Here is a 26,825-nt window from a genome sequence, read left to right on the forward strand (position 1 = left end):
TCATGATTCTGCTTCAAGAACTTTCAAGACATCCAAGGATCCTTTGAAGCTAGATCCATTTTTCTCATTTACAGTAGGTTTATCCAAGGAACTTTAGGTAGTAATGATGTTCATAACATCATTCGATTCATACATAAAAAGCTGTCTTATTCAACGTTATAAACTTGTAATCACTAGAACATAGTTTAGTTAATTCTAAACTTATTCGCAAATAAAGTTAATCCTTCTAACTAGACTTTTAAAATCAACTAAAAACATGTTCTATATCTATATAATATGCTAACTTAATGATTTAAAACCCGGAAACACAATAAACACCATAAAACTGGATATACGCCGTCGTAGTAAAATCGGGGGCTGTTTTGGTTGGGATAATTAAAAGCTAAGAAGAACATTGATTTAAAATCTATACTTCTGGAAAAATGATTTTTCTTATGAACATGAAACTATATCCAAAAATCATGGTTAAACTCAAAGTGAAAGTATGTTTTTCAAAATGGTCATCAAGATGTCGTTCTTTCGACGAAAATGACTACCTCTTTCAAAAATGACTTGTAACTTGTATTTTCAACTATAAACTTATACTTTTTCTGTTTAGATTCATAAAGTTAAGTTCAATACAAAACCTTGGCCACTGGAATCACTCAAAACGGATTAGAAACGAAGAAATGGCGAGTAAAACTACTTATATTGATAAAAACTACTCATTTTACCTACGTGAAAGTTAGTAATAAATCTATTCCAACCATAACCTAATCAACTTATATTGTATATTATGTAATCTTGAGATACCATAGACACGTATACAATGTTTCGACCTATCATGTCAACCCATCTATATATATATATATTGCGGAACAACCATATACACTCTATATGTGAATGTTGGAGTTAGCTATACAGGGTTGAGGTTGATTCCAAAATATATATATAGTTTGAGTTGTGATCAATACTGAGATACGTATACACTGGATCATGGATTGATTCAAGATAATATTTATCGATTTATTTCTGTACATCTAACTGTGGACAACTAGTTGTAGGTTACTAAAGAGGACAGCTGACTTAATAAACTTAAAACATCAAAATGTATTAAAAGTGTTGTAAATATATTTTGAACATACTTTGATATATATGTATATATTGTTATAGGTTCGTGAATCAACCAGTGGCCAAGTCTTACTTCCCGACGAAGTAAAAATCTGTGAAAGTGAGATATAGTCCCACTTTTAAAATCTAATATTTTTGGGATGAGAATACATGCAGGTTTTATAAATGATTTACAAAATAGACACAAGTACGTGAAACTACATTCTATGGTTGAATTATCGAAATCGAATATGCCCCTTTATTAAGACTGGTAATCTAAGAATTAGGGAACAGACACCCTAATTGACGCGAATCCTAAAGATAGATCTATTGGGCCTAACAAACCCCATCCAAAGTACTGGATGCTTTAGTACTTCGAAATTTATATCATATCCGAAGGGTGTCCCGGAATGATGGGGTTATTCTTATATATGCATCTTGTTAATGTCGGTTACCAGGTGTTCACCATATGAATGATTTTTATCTCTATGTATGGGATGTATATTGAAATATGAAATCTTGTGGTCTATTGTTACGATTTGATATATATAGGTTAAACCTATAACTCACCAACATTTTTGTTGACGTTTAAAGCATGTTTATTCTCAGGTGAATATTAAGAGCTTCCGCTGTTGCATACTAAAATAAGGACAAGATTTAGAGTCCATGTTTGTATGATATTATGTAAAAACTGCATTCAAGAAACATATGTCGATGTAATATATTTCTATTGTAAACCATTATGTAATGGTCGTGTGTAAACAGTATATTTTAGATTATCATTATTTGATAATCTACGTAATGCTTTTGAAACCTTTATTGATAAAATAAAGGTTATGGTTGTTTTAAAAATGAATGCAGTCTTTGAAAAACGTCTCATATAGAGGTCAAAACCTCGCAACGAAATCAATTAATATGGAACGTTTATAATAAATATGAACGGGACATTTCAGTTGGTATCCGAGCGTTGGTCTTAGAGAACCAGAATTTTGCATTAGTGTGTCTTATCGAGTTTGTTAGGATGCATTAGTGAGTCTGGACTTCGACCGTGTTTACTTAAAAAATGATTGCTTAACAAATTTTGTTGGAAACTATATATTTTTAACATGTGAATATTATGTGATATATTAATCTCTTAACGCATTTGATATTATGTGATAGATGTCTACCTCTAGAACAAGTCCCATTGACTCACCTAATAATAATGAAGAGTCAAATGTAAATTGGAATGATTCGTGGACTGATTCACAAGTTCCTGAAGAGGAACCGGAAGAAGAGTCGGAACCGGAAGAAGAATCGGAACCGGAAGAAGAATCAGAACCGAAAGAAGAATCGGAACCGGAAGAAAAAATAGAACCAGTGGGGGAAATAATAAAACGGTTAAGTAGAAGAAAATCCTCAACCAACCGACCAAAGTTAATTATGGTCAATGGTGTTTTCGCCAAGGAAGCAAAGTATTGGGAGGATTACCAATTCTCAGATGAATCGGATCCCGACAAGGATTCCGATGATGTTATAGAAATTACCCCAACATAATTTAATAAGGCAAAAGAGAACATTAAGGGAAAGGGCATAAAAATAGAGAAATTTGATTCCAAACCCGATGAACTTTATATGTATCGTCAACACCCGTATTTCTTAAGTTGTGACAATAACCCGGGAACCTCTAAACCACCAGGTTTTTCTAAACCAATGTGGAAAACGACGGCTCGTATTAGGGGAACATCATATATCCCTAGAAACTTGGCAAAACGAACCAAAACCGAAGAAGAAGAAACGATCGAGTCGGAATAAGATAGTTGTATTCGTGTGGTGTAATATATGTAATATAGTGTGCTTATGCTTTATGATATATGTAAAAATTGTTTGTATTAATAAGTATTTTTTTATGAATCTAACTCTTGTCTAATTTACAGTATAAAAACACAAAATGGATAGACAACCCAATATTTTAAGAGACCTACCCGGAGATATGATTGATGAAATCTTGTCTAGAGTCGGTCAGAATTCCTCGGCACAACTATTTAAGGCGAGATCAGTTTGTAAGACATTCGAAGAACGTTTCAAGAATGCCTTGATTTATAAAAGGCTTTCGTTCGAAAGATGGGGGATATCACATTGGGAAATCCATAAGTTACGATGTGTTTACTTTGACGCATATATTGCGGGGAACCCAAATGCTATTTTACGCAACGGGTTAAGAAATTATTTTGACTCAATATATCCGAATATAGGACTTCGTGATTTAGAAAAAGCGGCTAACATGCAACATAAAGAAGCATGTTATTCTTACGGGTTAGTAATGTTCGCTTCTCACCAAAGTGAGAACAAGAACATCGGGCTACAACTATTAAACAAAACGTTCCCACAAGTGACGGAGTCGGTAATTAGGGTAAGAAATGAGGTTTTTAGGTTATTACGAGACTATTGGTCATTACGTAACCTTCATCCTTTTGACGACGTTACAACACATTGTCTTACTATCGGTCACAACGGTTATGTTCCACAAAACCAAGGATGGGAAGTGGTATTAGTAAAACCAGAATGCATGACTTGTTTCTGGACGTATGAATTACGTGTCTTTTGTTGCCTTTGCTGAACGCCTTATTTATTAACTAGAATTATCTTCGCAACTACTTTGTATCAAAGTTTTATGTGCTATATTTCATGCTATATGTAAAAAAAAAGTGGTATTGTAAGTTTGCAAGTTATTGTATAAAGGTTTGAATATGATATATATATATATATATATATATATATATATATATATATATATATATATATATATATATATATATATATATATATATATATATATATTTTTGTGATTAGTTTTTCATATAGAATTGTAGTAGTTGAAATGGTATGTTAGCTACTAAGTATGAACTTAACGGGTAGGTACTACCCGAATTAAAGAGTATAAAATGCTAATATGAAAAAAGAGCTTTTATAAATAAGTTCATATTACGCTACGAAATACTATTGACTACTCTTGATATTGTATATGATTAACTCGTTTCATTTGACTATTTTGAAGGAAATAGCACCGACTACTCGACACACCTTGAATATGAGCGAAGAGGAATTTCGTGCCTTTCTTGCTTAAAACATAGTCGCAGTACAGGCTGCGCTACATACCAACAATAACCTTGGATCTAGCAGTACATAAAATCGTGTAGGATGCACCTACAAAGAATTCACTGCCTGCAAACCTTTAAAATTTGATGGAACCGAAGGACCGATTGGATTGAAACGGTGGACCGAGAAGGTCGAATCAGTGTTTGCCATAAGTAAGTGTACTGAAGAGGACAAAGTGAAGTATGCTACGCATACCTTCACAGGTTCTGCGTTAACATGGTGGAATACCTATCTAGAGCAAGTGGGACAAGATGATGCTTACGCACTACCGTGGTCAGCATTCAAGCACTTGATGAACGAGAAGTACCATCCCAGAACCGAGGTCAATAAGCTCAAAACAGAACTTAGAGGGTTACGAACCCAAGGATTTGATATTACCACGTACGAAAGACGATTCACAGAATTATGCCTATTGTGTCCGGGAGCGTTCGAAGATGAGGAAGAGAAGATCAACGCGTTTGTGAAAGGATTACCGGAAAGAATCCAAGAAGATATAAGTTCACATGAGCCCGCCTCCATACAACAGGCATGTAGAATGGCTCACAAACTAGTGAACCAGATTGAAGAAAGAATTAAAGAACAGACTGCTGAAGAGGCCAATGTGAAGCAAGTCAAATGAAAGTGGGAGGAAAACGGTGATAAGAATCACCAATACAACAACAACAGCAATTACAACAATAATCGCAACAGTTATCCCAACAATCGCAACATCAATCGCAACTAGAACAAACGGCCCAACAACAACAACAACAACAACAACAACAACAACAACAACAACAACAACAACAACTACAACATTCATCCCAACAACAATAATAACCGCAACAACAACAACAATCAGAAGCAGCTATGCCAAAGGTGTGAAAAGTATCACTCGGGGTTCTGCACCAAATTTTGCAACAAGTGTAAAAGAAATGGTCATAGCACGGCGAAGTGTGAGGTCTACGGACCAGGGGTTAACAGAATGAAAGAAACAAATGGTGTCGGAACGAGTAATGGCGGAGCAAGTAGTGTCGGAGCAAGTTATGCCAATGTAGTTTGTTATAAATGTGGAAAATCGGGCCACATTATTAGAAATTGCCCGAACCAGGAGAACACGAATGGACAAGGCCGCGGAAGAGTTTTTAATATTAATGCGGCAGAGGCACAGGAAGACCCGGAGCTTGTTACAGGTACGTTTCTTATTGACAATAAATCTGCTTACGTTTTATTTGATTCGGGTGCGGATAGAAGCTATATGAGTAGAGATTTTTATGCTAAATTAAGTTGTCCATTGACGCCATTGGATAGTAAATTTTTACTCGAATTAGCAAACGGTAAATTAATTTCAGCAGATTATATATGCCGGAATCGAGAAATTAAACTGGGTAGCGAAATATTTAAGATTGATTTGATACCCGTAGAGTTAGGGAGTTTTGATGTAATAGTTGGCATGGACTGGCTGAAGAAGGTGAAAGCAGAGATCGTATGTTATAAAAATGCAATTCGCATTGTACGAGAAGAAGGAGAACCCTTAATGGTGTACGGAGAAAAGGGCAACACGAAGCTACATCTTATTAGTAATTTGAAGGCACAAAAACTAATAAGAAAAGGTTGCTATGCTGTTCTAGCACACGTCGAGAAGGTACAAACTGAAGAAAAGAGCATCAATGATGTTTCCGTCGCAAAAGAATTTCCCGATGTATTTTCGAAAGAATTACCGGGACTACCTCCACATCGATCTGTTGAATTTCAAATAGATCTTGTACCAGGAGCTGCACCAATAGCTCGTGCTCCTTACAGACTCGCACCCAGCGAGATGAAAGAACTGCAAAGCCAATTACAAGAACTTTTAGAGCGTGGTTTCATTCGACCAAGCACATCACCGTGGGGAGCTCCTGTTTTGTTTGTCAAGAAGAAAGATGGTACATTCAGGTTGTGTATCGACTACCGAGAGTTGAACAAACTTACCATCAAGAAACGCTACCCACTACCGAGAATCGACTACTTATTTGATCAACTACCAGGCTCGTCTATTTATTCAAAGATTGACTTACGTTCTGGGTATCATCAAATGCGGGTGAAAGAAGATGATATTCCAAAGACTGCTTTCAGAACACGTTACGGTCATTACGAGTTTATGGTCATGCCGTTTGGTTTAACTAATGCACCAGCTGTGTTCATGGACCTTATGAACCGAGTGTGTAGACCATACCTTGACAAGTTTGTCATTGTTTTCATTGATGACATACTTATTTACTCAAAGAATGACCAAGAACACGGTGAACATTTGAGAAAGGTGTTAGAAGTATTGAGGAAGGAAGAATTATACGCTAAGTTTTCAAAGTGTGCATTTTGGTTGGAAGAAGTTCAATTCCTCGGTCACATAGTGAACAAAGAAGGTATTAAGGTGGATCCGGCAAAGATAGAAACTGTTGAAAAGTGGGAAACCCCGAAAACTCCGAAACACATACGCCAGTTTTTAGGACTAGCTGGTTACTACAGATGGTTCATCCAAGACTTTTCCAGAATAGCAAAACCCTTGACTGCATTAACGCATAAAGGAAAGAAATTTGAATGGAAGGATGAACAAGAGAAAGCGTTTCAGTTATTAAAGAAAAAGCTAACTACGGCACCTATATTGTCATTGGCTGAAGGGAATGATGATTTTGTGATTTATTGTGACGCATCAAAGCAAGGTCTCGGTTGTGTATTAATGCAACGAACGAAGGTGATTGCTTATGCGTCTAGACAATTGAAGATTCACGAACAAAATTATACGACGCATGATTTGTAATTAGGTGCGGTTGTTTTTGCATTAAAGACTTGGAGGCACTACTTATATGGGGTCAAAAGTATTATATATACCGACCACAAAAGTCTTCAACACATATTTAATCAGAAACAACTGAATATGAGGCAGCGTAGGTGGATTGAATTGTTGAATGATTACGACTTTGAGATTCGTTACCACCCGGGGAAGGCAAATGTGGTAGCCGACGCCTTGAGCAGAAAGGACAGAGAACCCATTCGAGTAAAATCTATGAATATAAGGATTCACACTAACCTTACTACTCAAATAAAGGAGGCGCAACAAGGAGTTTTAAAAGAGGGAAATTTAATGGATGAAATACCCAAAGGATCGGAGAAGCATCTTAATATTCGGGAAGACGGAACCCGGTATAGGGCTGAAAGAATTTGGGTACCAAAATTTGGAGATATGAGAGAAATGGTACTTAGAGAAGCTCATAAAACCAGATACTCAATACATCCTGGAACGGGGAAGATGTACAAGGATCTCAAGAAACATTTTTGGTGGCCGGGTATGAAAGCCGATGTTGCTAAATACGTAGGAGAATGTTTGACGTGTTCTAAGGTCAAAGCTGAGCATCAGAAACCATCAGGTCTACTTCAACAACCCGAAATCCCAGAATGGAAATGGAAAAACATTACCATGGATTTCATCACTAAATTGCCAAGGACTGCAAGTGGTTTTGATACTATTTGGGTAATAGTTGATCGTCTCACCAAATCAGCACACTTCCTGCCAATAAGAGAAGATGACAAGATGGAGAAGTTAGCATGACTGTATTTGAAGAAAGTCATCTCCAGACATGGAATACCAATCTCTATTATCTCTGATAGGGATGGCAGATTTATTTCAAGATTCTGGCAGACATTACAGCAAGCATTAGGAACTCGTCTAGACATGAGTACTGCCTATCATCCACAAACTGATGGGCAGAGCGAAAGGACGATAGAAGCGCTTGAAGACATGCTACGAGCATGTGTTATTGATTTCGGAAACAGTTGGGATCGACATCTACCGTTAGCAGAATTTTCCTACAACAACAACTACCATTCAAGCATTGAGATGGCGCCATTTGAAGCACTTTATGGTAGAAAGTGCAGGTCTCCGATTTGTTGGAGTGAAGTGGGGGATAGACAGATTACGGGTCCGGAGATAATACAAGAAACTACCGAGAAGATCATCCAAATTCAACAACGGTTGAAAACCGCCCAAAGTCGACAAAAGAGCTACGCTGACATTAAAAGAAAAGATATAGAATTTGAAATTGGAGAGATGGTCATGCTTAAAGTTGCACCTTGGAAAGGCGTTGTTCGATTTGGTAAACGAGGGAAATTAAATCCAAGGTATATTGGACCATTCAAGATTATTGATCGTGTCGGACCAGTAGCTTACCGACTTGAGTTACCTCAACAACTCGCGGCTGTACATAACACTTTCCACGTCTCGAATTTGAAAAAATGTTTTACTAAAGAAGATCTCACTATTCCGTTAGATGAAATCCAAATCAACGAAAAACTTCAATTCATCGAAGAACCCGTCGAAATAATGGATCGTGAGGTTAAAAGACTTAAGCCAAACAAGATACCAATTGTTAAGGTTCAATGGAATGCTCGTAGAGGACCTGAGTTCACCTGGGAACGAGAAGATCATATGAAGAAGAAATACCCGCATTTATTTCCAGAAGATGCGTCAACACCTCCAACTGCTTAAAATTTCGGGACGAAATTTATTTAACGGGTAGGTACTGTAGTGACCCGAACTTTTCCATGTTTATATATATATATATATATTAAATGAAATTGTTATTTTACATGATTAAGTTTTCCAACATGTTAAGCAATCAAACTTGTTAAGACTTGATTAATTGAAATAGGTTTCATATAGACAATTGATGTCGTAGCGTGGGGGTACGTGATAGTACTATATTTTACTACGAAATACGTTACAAATTACACAAGTTTTAATTATTTATTTTCAAATGGGATATACCTAAACCTTGCTACAACACTATAGGCAGTGTACCTAATCGTAGAGTAGTATAGTTTTTAGTAAGTCCGGTTCGTTCCACAGGGAGCGGGCTTATTGCACACTATATTTTTAAACAACTATATTTGTACAAAATATATATAATTATATATAATAATATATAAAAGGGGGGTTTACCGTTTAATGACCGGTTTGTCGATTTTATATTTTAAGCGAAGCGTATAGTAAATGACAATATTTAAATAAAAATATAAAGTAAATAACAATAATTAAAATGACAATAAATAAAAGTACGAGGAAAAATGAAATAAAATATATTATGCTTATTTAAACTTCCGTAACCATGATGTTTGACGTGTTGATTTTAGTTTTATGCCCATGGGTTAATTGTCCTTTATCCTGGATTATTTAATATGTCCGTCTGGTTTTTGTCCATAACAGTTCATCGGTCATAAATTTAAAGTGCGAGTGTCCTCGTCAAATTATCCTTATACCCGAAGTCAAATATTCCAACTAATTGGGGACTTAAACTGTAACAAGGTTTTAATACTTTGTTTAATAATTACACCAGGATATCGACTGCGTGTAACCCAAGGTTTTAATACTTTATTATCAATTATGCCAAGTGTCCTTGTACATAATTTCACCACTGTTTTAATAATTCCATAGACTATTAATCCATTCCCGTGTCCGGTTAAATGAACGATTATTCGTACATATAAATACCCCGCCCATCGTGTCCGATCGAGTGTATATGGTTATTTATAGGTACATCCAATTGTAAATCTTTATATTAAAATTAACAAACTATCATTTAGTTAAACAAATATAAAGCCCATTAATAGCCCATAGTCTAATTTCCACAAGTGTCGTTCTTTTGTCCAAACCCCAATTATGGTACAAAGCCCAATTACCCAATTTTAATATTTTTAGCCCAACATCATGATTACTTCGTCTTAAATAAACATAATAATAACTTAAGTACGAGACATTAATTTAAAAAGGAGAACATAGCTTACATTGATTATTTATCGCATAGTGTTACACGAACAGAGCTCCAACTTTAAAACCTGTAAAATAACCTTTGCATAACCCAAACTAATCTAATATAAAACTAAACTAATTTATATTATATATATATATATATATATATATATATATATATATATATATATATATATATATATATATAATATAAATATATATATATATATATTATATATCAGAGAGAGATTGATATTGGGGATGGTTGAACTCGGCAGAAGCTCGTTCATTTTAAAGGGAAATTCCGATTTTTCAAACTCCGCGAGTCGTGGAGTTTTAAGCCTGCAAACTCTGCGAGTCGTGGAGTTTGAAAATCCAGCTCACACAATCTTGGAACCTTGCTTGTCAACATAATTTATATATAAATATAAAATATAAATAATTAATATAATTATTTATATATTATATTATATTCTTGTGCATAGTAGACTTGTAATTTTTAGTCCGTTGCGTCGGGCGTTGATAGTTGACTCATGTCCCGGTTCCGGATTTTCGAACGTCCTTGCGTACAATTTAATATCATGTACTTTGCGTTTTGTAACTTGTACTCTTGTCATTTTGAGACGTTTCTCATCAATAAATTGAACCACTTAGATTGTATCTTGTACATTTGAGCTTTTTGGATGTTTTTGTCTTTAAATCTTCGTTTTCGCCTTTTGTCTTCGCACTTATTTATTTAAACAATTACAATGAAAATATAATACAATTACATATGAAAACCTATTATTTAGGAGGGATATTGCTATGAAATATATGTTCCTTTTTAGCCTTATCAAATATCCCCACACTTGAGCGTTGCTTGTCCTCAAGTAATACATAACTTGAAATAAAAACATACATGAATCACTTTTTTATTCATCACACTTTGTACATTAGTGATTTTGATATGGTGGTATAAATAATGATAGTAACGATAGAACCATGGTTAAAGGTGGGTGTGTCATCCACAGTTGCCTCGGGTTTAGGTCAACGACACTTGCAATCAAATAGCCGATTTACTTTCGGTTTCCAAAGCAAAGTGCACATTTGAAAGGCGGTTTACAGTCTCACATGACTATGAAAATTTAGATCCGTTAGGAAATTGGATCTTTATGAAAACATTTAATCTTTTAAAAATTCAATCTAGTTTTTACCCTAGACAAGTTTTCCGGAATAACTCTTCACCGGTGTTTGCAAAATATTTTTGTGGGTTGTGTGGGTTTCAGATTTGAAAATTTTAGCTCAACACTTATGGTTTTGTGTTACCCACTTGCTAATCTTGTATTAGGAAAGCAACACGTCCAGTTCACTTGTCCCGTATATTACCTTTCGGCAAACTACCGTCCGGTTGTAAAGGAAAGCGATGAACAAGCAACTGTTAAGGCAATGTCTAATGACATGCATTTGATTATGGTCCAAAAACGTGTCGGATGCTATTACTATCCTTTGTAGGAGCAATAGTAAAGATCATCCTATGATTTTTCGGTCTGGCACAAGGTCCTGTCTTCGACCATGCTATGCAACCACCGTTCTTACGGTTGACACCCGATTTGGTTCAGGTGACCTAATGAATTTCAGGTGAATTCCTAGGATTTTACGTTCAATGGTAATGAACGCATTGAAAATAGGTTTTCAGAAAACAAATTGGTTTGTAATTTTGATCAAAATATTTTCTCGTTCAAGCTCGAGTTTAGATATCATCGAATTCCATGAGTTTGTAATTCTCAATCTTTAAGGTCATTCTCAAGGATTGAGTAATATCAGGCTTAAAAGCTGATTTTTAATCTTTAAGGAGATTATCCTTTCTGGGGGTCTGATTCATTAGTCTTATCAAGCTAATTTGCACGGCGCCTTCCCCATTTTACGAGACAGATCCTCTCATTGTTAGGATAAGTCTGACCACATGGCGACCCTGTTTGATGCTGAGGTCCGTGGATTTCCTGCTGATTTTAGTGATGACTTTTCTAGATTTTTCGTCAACCTACAGCTGGTCTGGAAGACAACTTCTTGACCTAAATCAAGAAGCGCGTGTCTTTTTCAGAAGACTTTACTTCCTTTTAATGATGGAATTGATTCATCGTGTAGATCCATCTTTTCTTTCAAATATATTACAATAAATCGGGTAAAACTGATTAAAATCGTCCAAAACAAAAGTACCTACAATAACTTTACAGAAACATGTGATAGATAGTTTTTAATTGAAGAACTTGGTACATTCTCCCCACACTTAGTTTCTTTCTTTGCCTTTTTATTCTCCTTTATTCCATTTTAAATGAATTCAATCGTTTTAGGGTGTTTCTCAATTTATGTCCTTTCCGAGGTAACGATAATTTCGGTATTAACACCTAATTTTCATCCTTCATAAATATGTATAAATATGATTTTGAATTCATTTAGTTGAAAATTTTTCAAATTTTCACAAAATTTGGCAAATAAAACCAAGTGTAAACCCGAGAGAATTATTAACCCTTCCCCACACTTAAGATCATGCAATGCCCTCATTTGCATGAAATCAGACTCTAATTATAAATTCATGAGGGTGATTAGTGTAGAAAAGTGATTGAAAATACCCAGTTTGTAATTACAAAGCTCGTCGAATGATAGATGGCGCGCCGCATCGTTCATTCCTTCTTGTTTTATAACACATGTTTTTCTTCAAAAACGGTTGCTTTTCTGGACTGTTTGCTAATTTTTGAATATGCGTCTTTTACCCTAATAGTGCATTTTTATTAACTAGTTATGCACTAACCCGAACCCCTAATTTAACGTTAAGTGGGGTTAGACTTTCTCACACTTAGCTTACGACATGTGAAGTCGGTAGAATAAGTTCCAAGAATTAAAATAGTGAGCCACTTATTTACATCTCGGGTGGTATAAAATATATCAATGGGTTTAAAGTTTAGACCCACCCGAATATCACTACTTAATTCTTTTTTAAGTGTAGCTTTTAGTAAATGGATATGTCTCTTTTCTGGTTCTTGGTCAAATGGATCGATATACACCGACATATATATTATAGGGTGGACAATTCCTAACATTTCCTTCCTTTTATTCTCGGGATCAAAGTTTTCACCTCTATTACCCAATTGGGTGAAATCCGAGGTGTCATTATCTATTACAGCTCGTAGTTCATCTTTGGTAGATGACTCATCTATTGAGAATATTGGGTTGGAAAGTTGTGGAATAGTGAATTTCGGGATCGAAGCAAATTCTTCTTCATTAATGGTACTTATTGGTCTCACCATTTTGGTCTCGGGGGTAAAATTTTCAACGTTATCGTTTTACCAAGAGTACTAATTTGTCACCCTTACTTCTTCTTCATTCATTGATGGATCGATGATTTTGTCGGTAGAGGCTAATGTGTCGATATGTTGTGAAATTGGTAAAACTGAATAAAAAGTATCATCGGGATAGTTGGTGATTTCGGAGCTCTCGAATTCATCAAAATTCGATGATATGAGATTTTCTTGCACAATACTCCTCAGATCAACAGGTGTGTAGTCTGATATAGTTTCAGCTTGCCGGTTTACAAACTCTCTCATTTGTTCATTTTGAGCATTGAGTTCTTCGAGTTTGATTTTCATATTGTCTAATAAATTTTCAGACACGTAATTTTCCTCGTCTACTGGTTGTTGAGTTTGGAAATATTTTTGGGAATAATCCCAATTTGAATTGTATTCTTCATAATCATTCCATTCAGGTTCCGTGGGTGCATAATTTTCCATAGGAATATAATAATAATATTCCCATGTTGAGTGATAATCTCCACATATTTCACAACCAGTCATTGTTTCGTCATTCGTGATCCAAGATTGACCGAATGAATTGTCATCAACACCTGTTTGAGAGTATTGATGAAATTGATTTCGGATGTCATAAAGAGTTTCTAAGATATTTTCGAGATTTTCCATAATGCGTTTATTACCAAATTTTAGCTACAATGTGGTGCATTTACTAATTATCCTATTAGTTATAAAATAAAATAAAAAAAATTATATAAGTTATCAAATTAATAGACTTTTCTGCTTTTGCCCACGTTTCGAATAGCCAATAGATGCAGCAGGGAGCCAGAACCCTTTAAATTGGAAGCTCACAACTCAGCCACTAACAAATCCAACTATTACTACGAAGCAGGAAATTTGGATGTCTATCAATTTAACCGCTTAAAATAATTTTTCGTTGAAATTTTAAAGAAATTATAGAGAAGAAATAGAGAAAATTCTAAGTCCTAAAAACTAGATCGTCGAGAAATAAGAAAGAAAAAGAATACGCGTCGAAAAACGTCGAAAAATAAAAATAAGAAAGAAAAACGTCGAAACTTAAAAGTCTAAAAATTATATCTAAAAAATTGCGCCTAAAGGTATTAAAGCTTAAAGGAATTCTATATCCAAAACGGCAATAACTTAAAAGGCACTAAAATTTAAAACGGCGTCGTAAAATTCTAAAGCGCCTAAATCTTAATCTAAAGAAAAAGTACTTAAGGGATTTTACGGCAAAGCCTAAGAATCTAGAAATAAAAATAAGCTACGGCAAAATACTAAATTTAAAACTAGCTACGAACAATAAAAATACAAATATTATGCTAAAAATAAATAAAAATAAACAAAAAAATAAAAATAAACTTAAAGTTGTAAAAAGTACAATTTTTATAAAAATATTATTTTTATCTTTATTATTTTATAAAAGTATTAATTTTTATTTATAATAAAACTAATTAAAATACAAAATACAAAATACAAATTAATTTAAAAACTAAAACTAAATATTAATAATAATAAATTAAATAGGGTTTATAAATAATATTAATTAATAATATTCCGTAATTAATGCGAAATAGGGTTTCTGGTCAGGCTGGTCAGGGCGGCTCCGCGAGTCGCGGTTCAACGTACCATCAAATCTCCGCGAGTCGCGGAGGTTAAAAAACGTTTTTTTTTTTTTTAATTTTATATTGTTTTTCTAAAATGATATATAAATATATTTATACAAAAATAAATTAAAAATATAGCGTTTCGCCGAGTTCCCCGGCAGCGGCGCCAAAAACTTGATATCGTAGCGTAGGGGTACGTGATAGTACTATATTTTTACTACGAAATACGTTACAAATTACACAAGTTTTAATTATTTATTTACAAATGGGATATACCTAAACCTTGCTACAACACTATAGGCAGTGTACCTAATCGTAGAGTAGTATAGTTTTTAGTAAGTCCGGTTCGTTCCACAGGGAGCGGGCTTATTGCACACTATATTTTTAAACAACTATATTTGTACAAAATATATATAATTATATATAATAATATATAAAAGGGGGTTTACCGTTTAATGACCGGTTTGTCGATTTTATATTTTAAGCGAAACGTATAGTAAATGACGATATTTAAATAGCAATATAAAATAAATAACAATAATTAAAATGACAATAAATAAAAGTACGAGGAAAAATGAAATAAAATATATTATGCTTATTTAAACTTCCGTAACCATGATGTTTGACGTGTTGATTTTAGTTTTATGCCCATGGGTTAATTGTCCTTTATCCTGGATTATTTAATATGTCCGTCTGGTTTTTGTCCATAACAGTCCATCGGTCATAAATTTAAAGTGCGAGTGTCCTCGTCAAATTATCCTTATACCCGAAGTCAAATATTCCAACTAATTGGGGACTTAAACTGTAACAAGGTTTTAATACTTTGTTTAATAATTACATCAGGATATCGACTGCGTGTAACCCAAGGTTTTAATAATTTGTTATCAATTATGCCAAGTGTCCTTGTACATAATTTCACCCCTGTTTTAATAATTCCATAGACTATTAATCCATTCTCGTGTCCGGTTAAATGAACGATTATTCGTACATATAAATACCCCGCCCATCATGTCCGATCGAGTGTACATGGTTATTTATAGGTACATCTAATTGTAAATCTTTATATTAAAATTAACAAACTATCATTTAGTTAAACAAATATAAAGCCCATTAATAGCCCATAGTCTAATTACCACAAGTGTCGTTCTTTTGTCCAAACCCCAGTTATGGTATAAAGCCCAATTACCCAATTTTAATATTTTTAGCCCAACATCATGATTACTTCGTCTTAAATAAATATAATAATAACTTAAGTACGAGACATTAATTTAAAAAGGAGAACATAGCTTACATTGATTATTTATCGCGTAGTGTTACACGGACAGAGCTCCAACTTTAAAACCCGTAAAATAACCTTTGCATAACCCAAACTAATCTAATATAAAACTAAACTAATTTATATTTATATATATATATATATATATATATATATATATATATATATATATATATATATATATATATATATATATATATATATATATATATATATATATATTATATATCAGAGAGAGATTGATATTGGGGATGGTTGAACTCGGCAGAAGCTCGTTCATTTTATAGGGAAATTCTGATTTTTCAAACTCCGCGAGTCGTGGAGTTTTAAGCCTGCAAACTCCGCGAGTCGTGGAGTTTGAAAATCCAGCTCACACAATTTTGGAACCTTGCTTGTCGACATAATTTATATATAAATATAAAATATAAATAATTAATATAATTATTTATATATTATATTATATTCTTGTGCATAGTAGACTTGTAATTTTTAGTCCGTTGCGTCGGGCGTTGATAGTTGACTCATGTCCCGGTTCCGGATTTTCGAACGTCCTTGCGTACAATTTAATATCATGTACTTTGCATTTTGTAACTTGTACTCTTATCATTTTGAGACGTTTCTCATCAATAAATTGAACCACTTAGATTGTATCTTGTACATTTGACCACCCAAGTTGACCGGTGATTCACGAACGTTAAAAATTGTAAAAACTATATGATGACATATATATGGTTATATATATAGTTAACATGATATTATGATAAGTAAACATATCATTAAGTATATTAACAATGAACTACATATGTAAAAACAAGACTACTAACTTAATGATTTTGAAACGAGACATATATGTAACGATTATCGTTGTAACTACATTTAATGTATATATATATCATATTAAGAGATATTCGTACATCATAATATCATGATAATATAATAATTTAAAATCTCTTTTGATATTATAAACATTGGGTTAACAACATTTAACAAGATCGTTAACCTAAAGATTTCAAAACAACACTTACATGTAACGACTAACGATGACTTAACGACTCAGTTAAAATGTATATACATTTAGTGTTTTAATATGTATTCATACACTTTTGAAAGACTTCAAGACACTTATCAAAATACTTCTACTTAACAAAAATGCTTACAATTACATCCTCGTTCAGTTTCATCAACAATTATACTCGTATGCACTGGTATTTGTACTCGTACAATACACAGCTTTTAAATGTATGTACTATTGGTATATACACTCTAATGATCAGCTCTTAGCAGCCCATGTGAGTCACCTAACACATGTGGGAACCATTATTTGGCAACTAGCATGAAATATCTCATAAAATTACAAAAATATGAGTAATCATTCATGACTTATTTACATGAAAACAAAATTACATATCCTTTATATCTAATCCATACACCAACGACCAAAAACACCTACAAACACTTTCATTCTTCAATTTTCTTCATCTAATTGATCTCTTTCAAGTTCTATCTTCAAGTTCTAAGTGTTCTTCATAAATTCCAAAAGTTCTAGTTTCATAAAATCAAGAATACTTCCAAGATTGCAAGTTTACTTCCAAGTTTTCTAAATCCATTCCAAGTAATCATCCAAGATCAAGAAACCTTTGTTACTTACAGTAGGTTATCTTTCTAATACAATGTAATAATCATTTTCAAACTTTAATTCAATTTCTATAACTATAACAATCTTATTTCGAGTGGAAATCTTACTTGAAATTGTTTTCGTGTCATGATTCTGCTTCAAGAACTTTCAAGCCATCCAAGGATCCTTTGAAGCTAGATCCTTTTTTCTCATCTCCAGTAGGTTTATCCAAGGAACTTGAGGTAGTAATGATGTTCATAACATCATTCGATTCATACATAAAAAGCTGTCTTATTCAACGTTATAAACTTGTAATCACTAGAACATAGTTTAGTTAATTCTAAACTTGTTCGCAAATAAAGTTAATCCTTCTAACTAGACTTTTAAAATCAACTAAACACATGTTATATATCTATATGATAGGCTAACTTAATGATTTAAAACCCGGAAACACGATAAACACCATAAAACTGGATATACGCCGTCGTAGTAAAACCGGGGGCTGTTTTGGTTGGGATAATTAAAAGATAAGAAGAACTTTGATTTAAAAGCTATACTTCTGGAAAAATGATTTTTCTTATGAACACGAAACTATATCCAAAAATCATGGTTAAACTCAAAGTGAAAGTATGTTTTTCAAAATAGTCATCAAGATGTCGTTCTTTCGACAGAAATGACTACCTCTTTCAAAAACAACTTGTAACTTGTATTTTCGTCTATAAACTTATACCTTTTCTGTTTAGATTCATAAATTTAAGTTCAATACAAAACCGTGGCCACTGGAATCACTCAAAACGGATTAGAAACGAAGAAATGGCGAGTAAAACAAGATTGATAAAAACTACTCATTTTACCTACGTGAAAGTTAGTAATAAATCTATTCCAACCATAACCTAATCAACTTATATTGTATATTATGTAATCTTGAGATACCATAGACACGTATACAATGTTTCGACCTATCATGTCGACCCATCTATATATATATATTGCGGAACAACCATAGACACTCTATATGTGAATGTTGGAGTTAACTATACAGGGTTGAGGTTGATTCCAAAATATATATATAGTTTGAGTTGTGATCAATACTGAGATACGTATACACTGGGTCGTGGATTGATTCAAGATAATATTTATCGATTTATTTCTGTACATCTAACTGTAGACAACTAGTTGTAGGTTACTAACGAGGACAGCTGACTTAATAAACTTAAAACATCAAAATGTATTAAAAGTGTTGTAAATATATTTTGAACATACTTTGATATATATGTATATATTGTTATAGGTTCGTGAATCAACTAGTGGCCAAGTCTTACTTCCCGACGAAGTAAAAATATGTGAAAGTGAGTTATAGTCCCAGTTTTAAAATCTAATATTTTTGGGATGAGAATACATGCAGGTTTTATAAATGATTTACAAAATAGACACAAGTACGTGAAACTACATTCTATGGTTGAATTATTAAAATCGAATATGTCCCTTTTTATTAAGTCTGGTAATCTAAGAATTAGGGAACAGACACCCTAATTGATGCGAATCCTAAAGATAGTTCTATTGGGCCTAACAAACCCCATCCAAAGTACTGGATGCTTTAGTACTTCGAAATTTATATCATATCCGAAGGGTGTCCCGGAATGATGGGGATATTCTTATATATGCATCTTGTTAATGTCGGTTACCAGGTGTTCACCATATGAATGATTTTTATCTCTATGTATGGGATGTATATTGAAATATGAAATCTTGTGGTCTATTGTTACGATTTGATATATTTAGGTTAAACCTATAACTCACCAACATTTTTGTTGACGTTTAAAGCATGTTTATTCTCAGGTGAATATTAAGAGCTTCCGCTGTTGCATACTAAAATAAGGACAAGATTTGGAGTCCATGTTTGTATGATATTATGTAAAAACTGCATTCAAGAAACATATGTCGATGTAATATATTTTTATTGTAAACCATTATGTAATGGTCGTGTGTAAATAGTATATTTTAGATTATCATTATTTGATAATCTACGTAATGCTTTTGAAACCTTTATTGATAAAATAAAGGTTATGGTTGTTTTAAAAATGAATGCAGTCTTTGAAAAACGTCTCATATAGTGGTCAAAACCTCGCAACGAAATCAATTAATATGGAACGTTTATAATAAATATGAACGGGACATTTCAGTTAATATACTTAATGATATGTTTACTTAACATAATATCATGTTAACTATATATATATATCCATATATATGTCATCATATAGTTTTTTTTACAAGTTTTAACGTTCGTGAATCACCGGTCAACTTGGGTGGTCAATTGTCTATATGAAACCTATTTCAATTAATCAAGTCTTAACAAGTTTGATTGCTTAACATATTGGAAACACTTAATCATGTAAATAACAATTTTATTTAATATATATATATAAACATGGAAAAGTTCGGGTCACTACAGTCAATCCCCTCAATATCAAGCCATTCATCAAATACTTTAATAGGTTTATGGCCAAAGTTCCTATCATCGTCTTTCATAATGATAGGATAGTGATCCGATTTATCGCGGTCTAAAGTAACCACCGAAAGAGAGCTCCAAAGATTGTGGAAAGCTTCATTTACAAGAAAACGATCCAACTTGCTAAACTTGAGCCCATCATCACTAACCCGAGTAAAGGTTCTACCACCGAGGGGAATATCAATTAATTTCGAGTTATTAATGAAATCATTAAACAACTTTGCACGACTTTCGATAAATTGACAATTGAAACGTTCTTCTTCTCCTCTAACCTCGTTGAAATCTCCACAAACCACCCAAGCTTTATCGCTGGCCCTAGAGATAATGTTGAGAAATTGATCCCAAAAATTCACTTTATTGTGGTCGTCGTGGGGACCATAGACATTAATAACACTTATCTCCTTTTGGGACCTCTTCCAAACACCTCGAACACCAATGAAAAAATCATGAGAAAAAGAATCAGTAGCATCGAAAACATCAGTATCCCAAATAATTAACTGCCCTCCCGACTTCCCGACCATCTCCTTTTGAATAAAATTACAATTATTATTTCCCCAAATAACTCGAATCCATTGCAAATCAACACAATGCAGTTTTGTTTCTTGTAGAACAACAAAATTAGGTTTTTGAACACGACAAATACTCTTCAACCACCCGACTTTAGATTCTCTACCTACCCCGAATCCCCTGATATTTAGTGAAAGAAACTTCATGATGAACAAGTAATAATCGACACGACAGAGCCAAGCAAACAGATTAATGGGATGGTTTTTCCACCCATCTCAGTCCCAATTTACCCCCAAATTCCTTTAAACCTTCGTTGGAAACAGAAAAAGAGGAGATACTGGAACTAGAAACTTGCCTGTTAGTTGAAGAGATTTTTTGGGTAACCTCCTTTTTATTTGCACATGACGTGCACGTTGATTTCACTGGACCTTTGTTAGTACGATCTCCCCTAACAACTGATTTCACATTCAGAATCCTAGATGAAGTCTTCCATTTGCGAAGGCTAGAGAAACATCAATCCTTTTTAGTTGCACCTTTTGATTTTTTTCCTTTTGGAGCTCGGTTACCCTTCTGACCATTAGGAGAGACTAAATCAACCCTAGGCGAATTATCATCCGATACCTCCATAGTCCCAGTCTTATCTTTCGAAAGATCAGGTCCAATTGTATCTTCAAATTGAGAAGGCCCAACTTGACCGGATCCATCTTTAGGCCCAACATCACTAGTTGGCATAGTGGGCTTCACATTGTCTATAGAATATGAAGGCCCAACATGATCAGCTTTTACCAAACCTGGGCTGCAAAAGGGAGTAGCTAGGTTTTCAAGGTTTACATCCATCGATCTAATTGGGCTAAAACAATAATCTTCGTTTCGGCCCAATTCCTCATTACACTCCTGCTTACCAGACCTACTAACCCTAGGTGAACGGTTATGCTTGGGGGAATGAAAAGATTTACTGTCACGGCCGTTGCTACTTTTTAGGGAGTGACAAAATATTTCTCCAGAATCCACTCGATGCCCACTCCCATCATTATGTTTTTTTGGGGACCCAGCAATACCATTATTGCAACCTGACTCTCCATCTTCAACCTCCCTGCTACCAATTAGAGATTTACGGTAAGGTACCACCGGAGGATAAAAAATCACGACATCACCGTGACTCTTAACGGACAACGGCGAATCATCATCCAAAGTGTCGAAGGTGTCATCAACACATTCATCTTCTGAGTTATGAACTTCAACATTGAACTTCTCATTGTCCCCAACATCAACATTAATCCCGTCATTAACCCCATCATTATCAGCCCTCTGGATATTCCACCCATCATCATCGAGTTAAATAGATCGATCTTGACATTCAGTGACAGATGCAAAGATAAACACCAGGTTGTCAATGACTAGTTTAGCAAAGCCATTTACATGACTCATATCTTTCATATGAATGAGCACTTGACCTGACAATAAGTTCTGATTAGAGGATGTGATAGAACAATTTTCCATACGCATCACCTGTCCCCATTTAGCTGCAATGTCCCCAAAGACACCCTCGTTCCAACAAGTTACCGGCACCCCTTTGATATCTATCCAGACGAGTCTCCCTGCCGACGGCCAATAGTTTAAACCAAGTCTAGTCACCTTACAACACCACTTCCAAATAGCATGCCCCTGAGATCCTATGATATTATCAACCATGTTCTTGTTGCTGCAAAGAATTAGCACTTCCAGGCCACCCAAATACTTAATCAAGAAATCTACCATTCCTTCCTCCTTGCATAGTGAATCTAGTTGATTGAGGAGTTAAATGTTCTTGATGTAAACCACTAGGCAACGTTCCAAAAAAGCATCATCATTACAATCTTGTTTTCCTGATACCCACTTCTCTCTCATCTCTAACATCCTCCAACGATTCAGCCTGCATCTTCTTCTTGTTTCTATCCAATTGCACCCTCATATCTTGTTTCTTATTGTTGATCTTAAACCTTAAGTCCTCCTTAGCGTTCCTAGTGACCTCAATGAAATCCCTCCCATCCCTAAAATTGTTGGAACGAATGTTATTGAAATCTTTTGCTGGTAATCCACCTTGACGAGAGGACCCAGGAGCATGGCCCTTTTGACTTCTGTCGAACGCCTTATAGATTCTGATTTGATTACCATCAAATCTGATTGTTTCTAGAGCTTCCAGGAGTTTACTAACATTCGTAACATTGCTAAACCTAGCAAACGAAAACCTCTGCCCATTCTTAAGTCGCTTGTTAACCATATAGATGTCTTTCAGATTCCCGTATTGTTTGAAAATTCTCCATAGATTTTCCATGCTCCAACTTTCGGGATAGTTGAAAAACATGAACGACTTCCATTGATCTTTGATTAGTCTTGGAAAATCGTTGTTGAATCTCCCATTGTAGTAATCTTGCTTGGAATCGAAATCTGCCCATGTGTGCTTCGCTCTCTCTCCTCACACTCTCTCTCCTCACACTCTCTCTCACACACCTCCCCATTATTCTTTTTAATTACGTACTATGTGTAGCATCAAATTAGAAATGGCGAAGATAAACACTCTAGAAATGATCATGAACTAATTCGATTACATTCCGTTCGCTCATAACCTCATATGTTTATCCATTTCATAATACATACATAACCACCAGCATACCTATAGCTAGGGGCGTTCATTTTCGGATATCCGAATTTTCGGATATCCGAATTTTCGGATATCCAAAAATTCGGATAGTGAAAAACCCCATCCGAAATCGGATATCCGAAATTTCGGATTCGGATATCGGATTATCCGAATATCCGATATTTTTGAAGAACTTCGAATATTTTTGGATAATTTTCCGGATATTCGGATAATTTTCGGATATTTCGGATATTTTTCGGATATTTAGGATTTTTTCGGATTTTTTAGAAATTTTCGGATATTCGGATATCCGAATATCCGAAAATTTTAAAAACTCCATCCGATATCCGAATCCGAAAAATCGGATATCCGATTTTCGGATATCCGAATTTTCGGATATTCGATTTTTCGGATATTTTCGGATTCGGATTTCGGATAATTCGGATTCGGATATTTTGAACACCCCTACCTATAGCTGTATTTGTAAACTATTCACCTTGTTTTAATATACGTGTCCTAGAATGGATTATACAAAGTTTACAAAAGAACTAAAATAAGTACTTTTTGAAAGAAAAATATGATAATTTTTTGGCAAAGTAAAATATAATCAGTAAATTATTCTATTCTATGAATTAATATATTCTTAATTCAATTAAATTTTAGAAAAGAGTTCCAGCTAATGTGTGAAATAATACTATTATTATTTTGAAGTTCTATGGGTGGTATTGTTTAGCCTTAGACCGGATACAACGCAGCGTCAGATGGGCCAGCGTCAGACGAGGTGGCGCAATCTGACGCCCCTGACGCCATTAACGGGGCGTCAGTTTTTGACGTTGGGGGGTGTCAGTCGGCTTTTTGACTGAAAAACGGGCTTCAAATGGTGTGGTAGCAGCAAATGATTGGGTGGGGTAATATATCCGTTACCCAACGGATATATACCCGTTTTTTGGTTTTTTTTTTTTAAATTCAATTTTTACTCCATTTTACTCCTATTTAAACCCCAACAATCATATCATTTTTCACACAATTCATTCTTACTTACTCTATTTCTTTCTACTTTTTATTTTTTTTACAAAAGTTTATTAGTTTATAAATGGGTTCGAGGTTACGGGGGTCTAATTCTGACTCCGAAGGTTTGCGGATTGTTCAATTAATTCAAGAAATAGAAGATGATGATTCCGAAGTCGAATCGGCACCATCTATTCCGAGAGTTAGAGGTTACATTCCTAGGGAACGGGAGGTTGCTGCACAACATTTGTGGGATGATTATTTTTATGAGACGCCAAAATATCCACAAAGAAAATTTAAACGCCGTTTTCGCATGCGAATACAATTATTTCTCCGGATAGTGCAAGGTATTACTACTTTCCAAAGTGATAATATGCCAGAATATTTTACTTACTTTTCTCAACGAATTGATGCTATCGGTAGGCCTACATTTACTACTTTACAAAAATGTACGTCGGTTATACGTTAATTGGCGTATGGCACCGCTCCCGATATATGAGATGAATATTTGCAAATGAGTGAGCAAACATCAATACTGTGTCTAGATTACTTTTGTATGTGTATTATTACATTGTACAAAAAGGAATACATGCGATCTCCGAATGCACACGATGTTGCTAGATTATATAGTGCTCACGAGGAGAGATATGGGTTTAGGGGTATGCTCGGGAGTATAGATTGTATGCACTGGGAGTGGAGGAATTGTCCTGTTGCTGCAAAAGGACAATGCACTAGGGGTGATTACAAGAAACCGACCCTTATGCTTGAAGCTGTTGCTTCTTATGACTTGTGGATTTGGCATTCTTTTTTTTGGATGGCGGGTTCAAACAATGATATCAACGTTTTGAACCAATCACCTATATTTGATAAACTTAAGAATGGAATATTTCCATCCGCACCATTTGAGGTAAATGGGCATGAATATAGCAAAGGATATTACCTTGCGGATGGTATATATCCCGATTGGGTAACTTTAGTTAAAGGATATTTATGTCCTACTGAACAACCAACGATTAAGTTTACAAGATTTCAAGCTAGTGCCCGAAAGGATGTAGAGAGGGCGTTTGGGGTTCTTCAAGGTCGTTTTCATATTATACGCATAGTTTCACGAAGTATGAGCGTTAACAGGATGTGAAGAGTGATGGAATGTTGTCTCATATTACATAACATGATACTTGAAGATAACGGCTTTGCACTTTCTAAATGGGAAGAAATATTCACTACCGAAGAAATGGAAAATTGTATGGAACGTATACAAAACGGAGGACGGGATCGAGATATCATCGTAAGAGAAATAAGGGATCGAGATCTGCACAACCAACTCACCGAGGATTTAGTCGAGCATATTTGGAACCTTCCACCGACTTTTCGCAATGCGAATTAGTTTTTTTTTAATCTATGTAATCGTCAATCTATGTACTTTTAAATTCTTATCAAAAATTAATTATGTATTTTTTTTATTAATGTTATTTATTTTATTTTGTTGTATTTATTTACTATTTTAATGTAATTTATTTTATTTTGTTGTATTTATTTACCATTTTAAATCATTTGAAAAAAAAAAACTGGTGGACCCTACTGAATTTGACACTGGCGTTTGACATTTGGGGTTATTGGGGGTCAAAATTTGACACTGCCATGTCATGAAATGTCCCGTTCTTATTTATTAAAAACGTTCTATATTAATTGATTTCGTTGCGAGATTTTGACCTCTATATGAGACGTTTTTCAAAGACTGCATTCATTTTAAAACAAACCATAACCTTTATTTCATCAATAAAGGTTTAAAAAGCTTTACGTAGATTATCAAATAATGATAATCTAAAATATCCTGTTTACACACGACCATTACATAATGGTTTACAATACAAATATGTTACAACAAAATAAGTTTCTTGAATGCAGTTTTTACACAATATCATACAAGCATGGACTCCAAATCTCGTCCTTATTTAAGTATGCGACAGCGGAAGCTCTTAATAATCACCTGAGAATAAACATGCTTAAAACGTCAACAAAAATGTTGGTGAGTTATAGGTTTAACCTATATATATCAAATCATAATAATAGACCACAAGATTTCATATTTCAATACACATCCCATACATAGAGATAAAAATCATTCATATGGTGAACACCTGGTAACCGACATTAACAAGATGCATATATAAGAATATCCCCATCATTCCGGGACACCCTTCGGATATGATATAAATTTCGAAGTACTAAAGCATCCGGTACTTTGGATGGGGTTTGTTAGGCCCAATAGAATGTAGTTTCACGTACTTGTGTCTATTTTGTAAATCATTTATAAAACCTGCATGTATTCTCATCCCAAAAATATTAGATTTTAAAAGTGGGACTATAACTCACTTTAACAGATTTTTACTTCG

General features: G+C 34.3%; 2 protein-coding genes across 2 annotated transcripts in view; one reads left to right on the forward strand and one right to left on the reverse strand.

Moving 5' to 3' along the window:
• LOC139875417 (uncharacterized) overlaps positions 1-21,010 on the reverse strand; it is a 35,415-nt gene extending 14,405 nt beyond the window's left edge. Inside the window, exon 1 of the mRNA XM_071862754.1 lies at positions 20,276-21,010. Within this exon, the coding sequence (XP_071718855.1) occupies positions 20,276-21,010 (735 nt within the window). The remainder of the gene's footprint in view (positions 1-20,275) is intronic.
• A 4,011-nt stretch (positions 21,011-25,021) lies between these two features.
• On the forward strand, positions 25,022-25,816 carry LOC139875418 (uncharacterized). Its single transcript, XM_071862755.1, has 2 exons — positions 25,022-25,511; positions 25,614-25,816. Exons 1-2 carry the CDS (start codon positions 25,022-25,024, stop codon positions 25,814-25,816), a joined length of 693 nt encoding a protein of 230 aa, XP_071718856.1.
• The last annotated feature ends 1,009 nt before the right edge of the window (positions 25,817-26,825 follow it).

This window comes from Rutidosis leptorrhynchoides, chromosome 11, assembly GCF_046630445.1.
Source record: "Rutidosis leptorrhynchoides isolate AG116_Rl617_1_P2 chromosome 11, CSIRO_AGI_Rlap_v1, whole genome shotgun sequence".
In the NCBI taxonomy this organism is placed as follows: Eukaryota; Viridiplantae; Streptophyta; class Magnoliopsida; order Asterales; family Asteraceae; genus Rutidosis; species Rutidosis leptorrhynchoides.

Bases quoted from the DNA above. Each gene is read 5' to 3' on its own strand.
- LOC139875418 (XM_071862755.1), top strand. From the start codon at position 25,022: ATGCGATCTCCGAATGCACACGATGTTGCTAGATTATATAGTGCTCAC. The intron at 25,512-25,613 runs GTCGTTTTCATA...TGATACTTGAAG, and splicing joins GGCGTTTGGGGTTCTTCAAG to ATAACGGCTTTGCACTTTCT.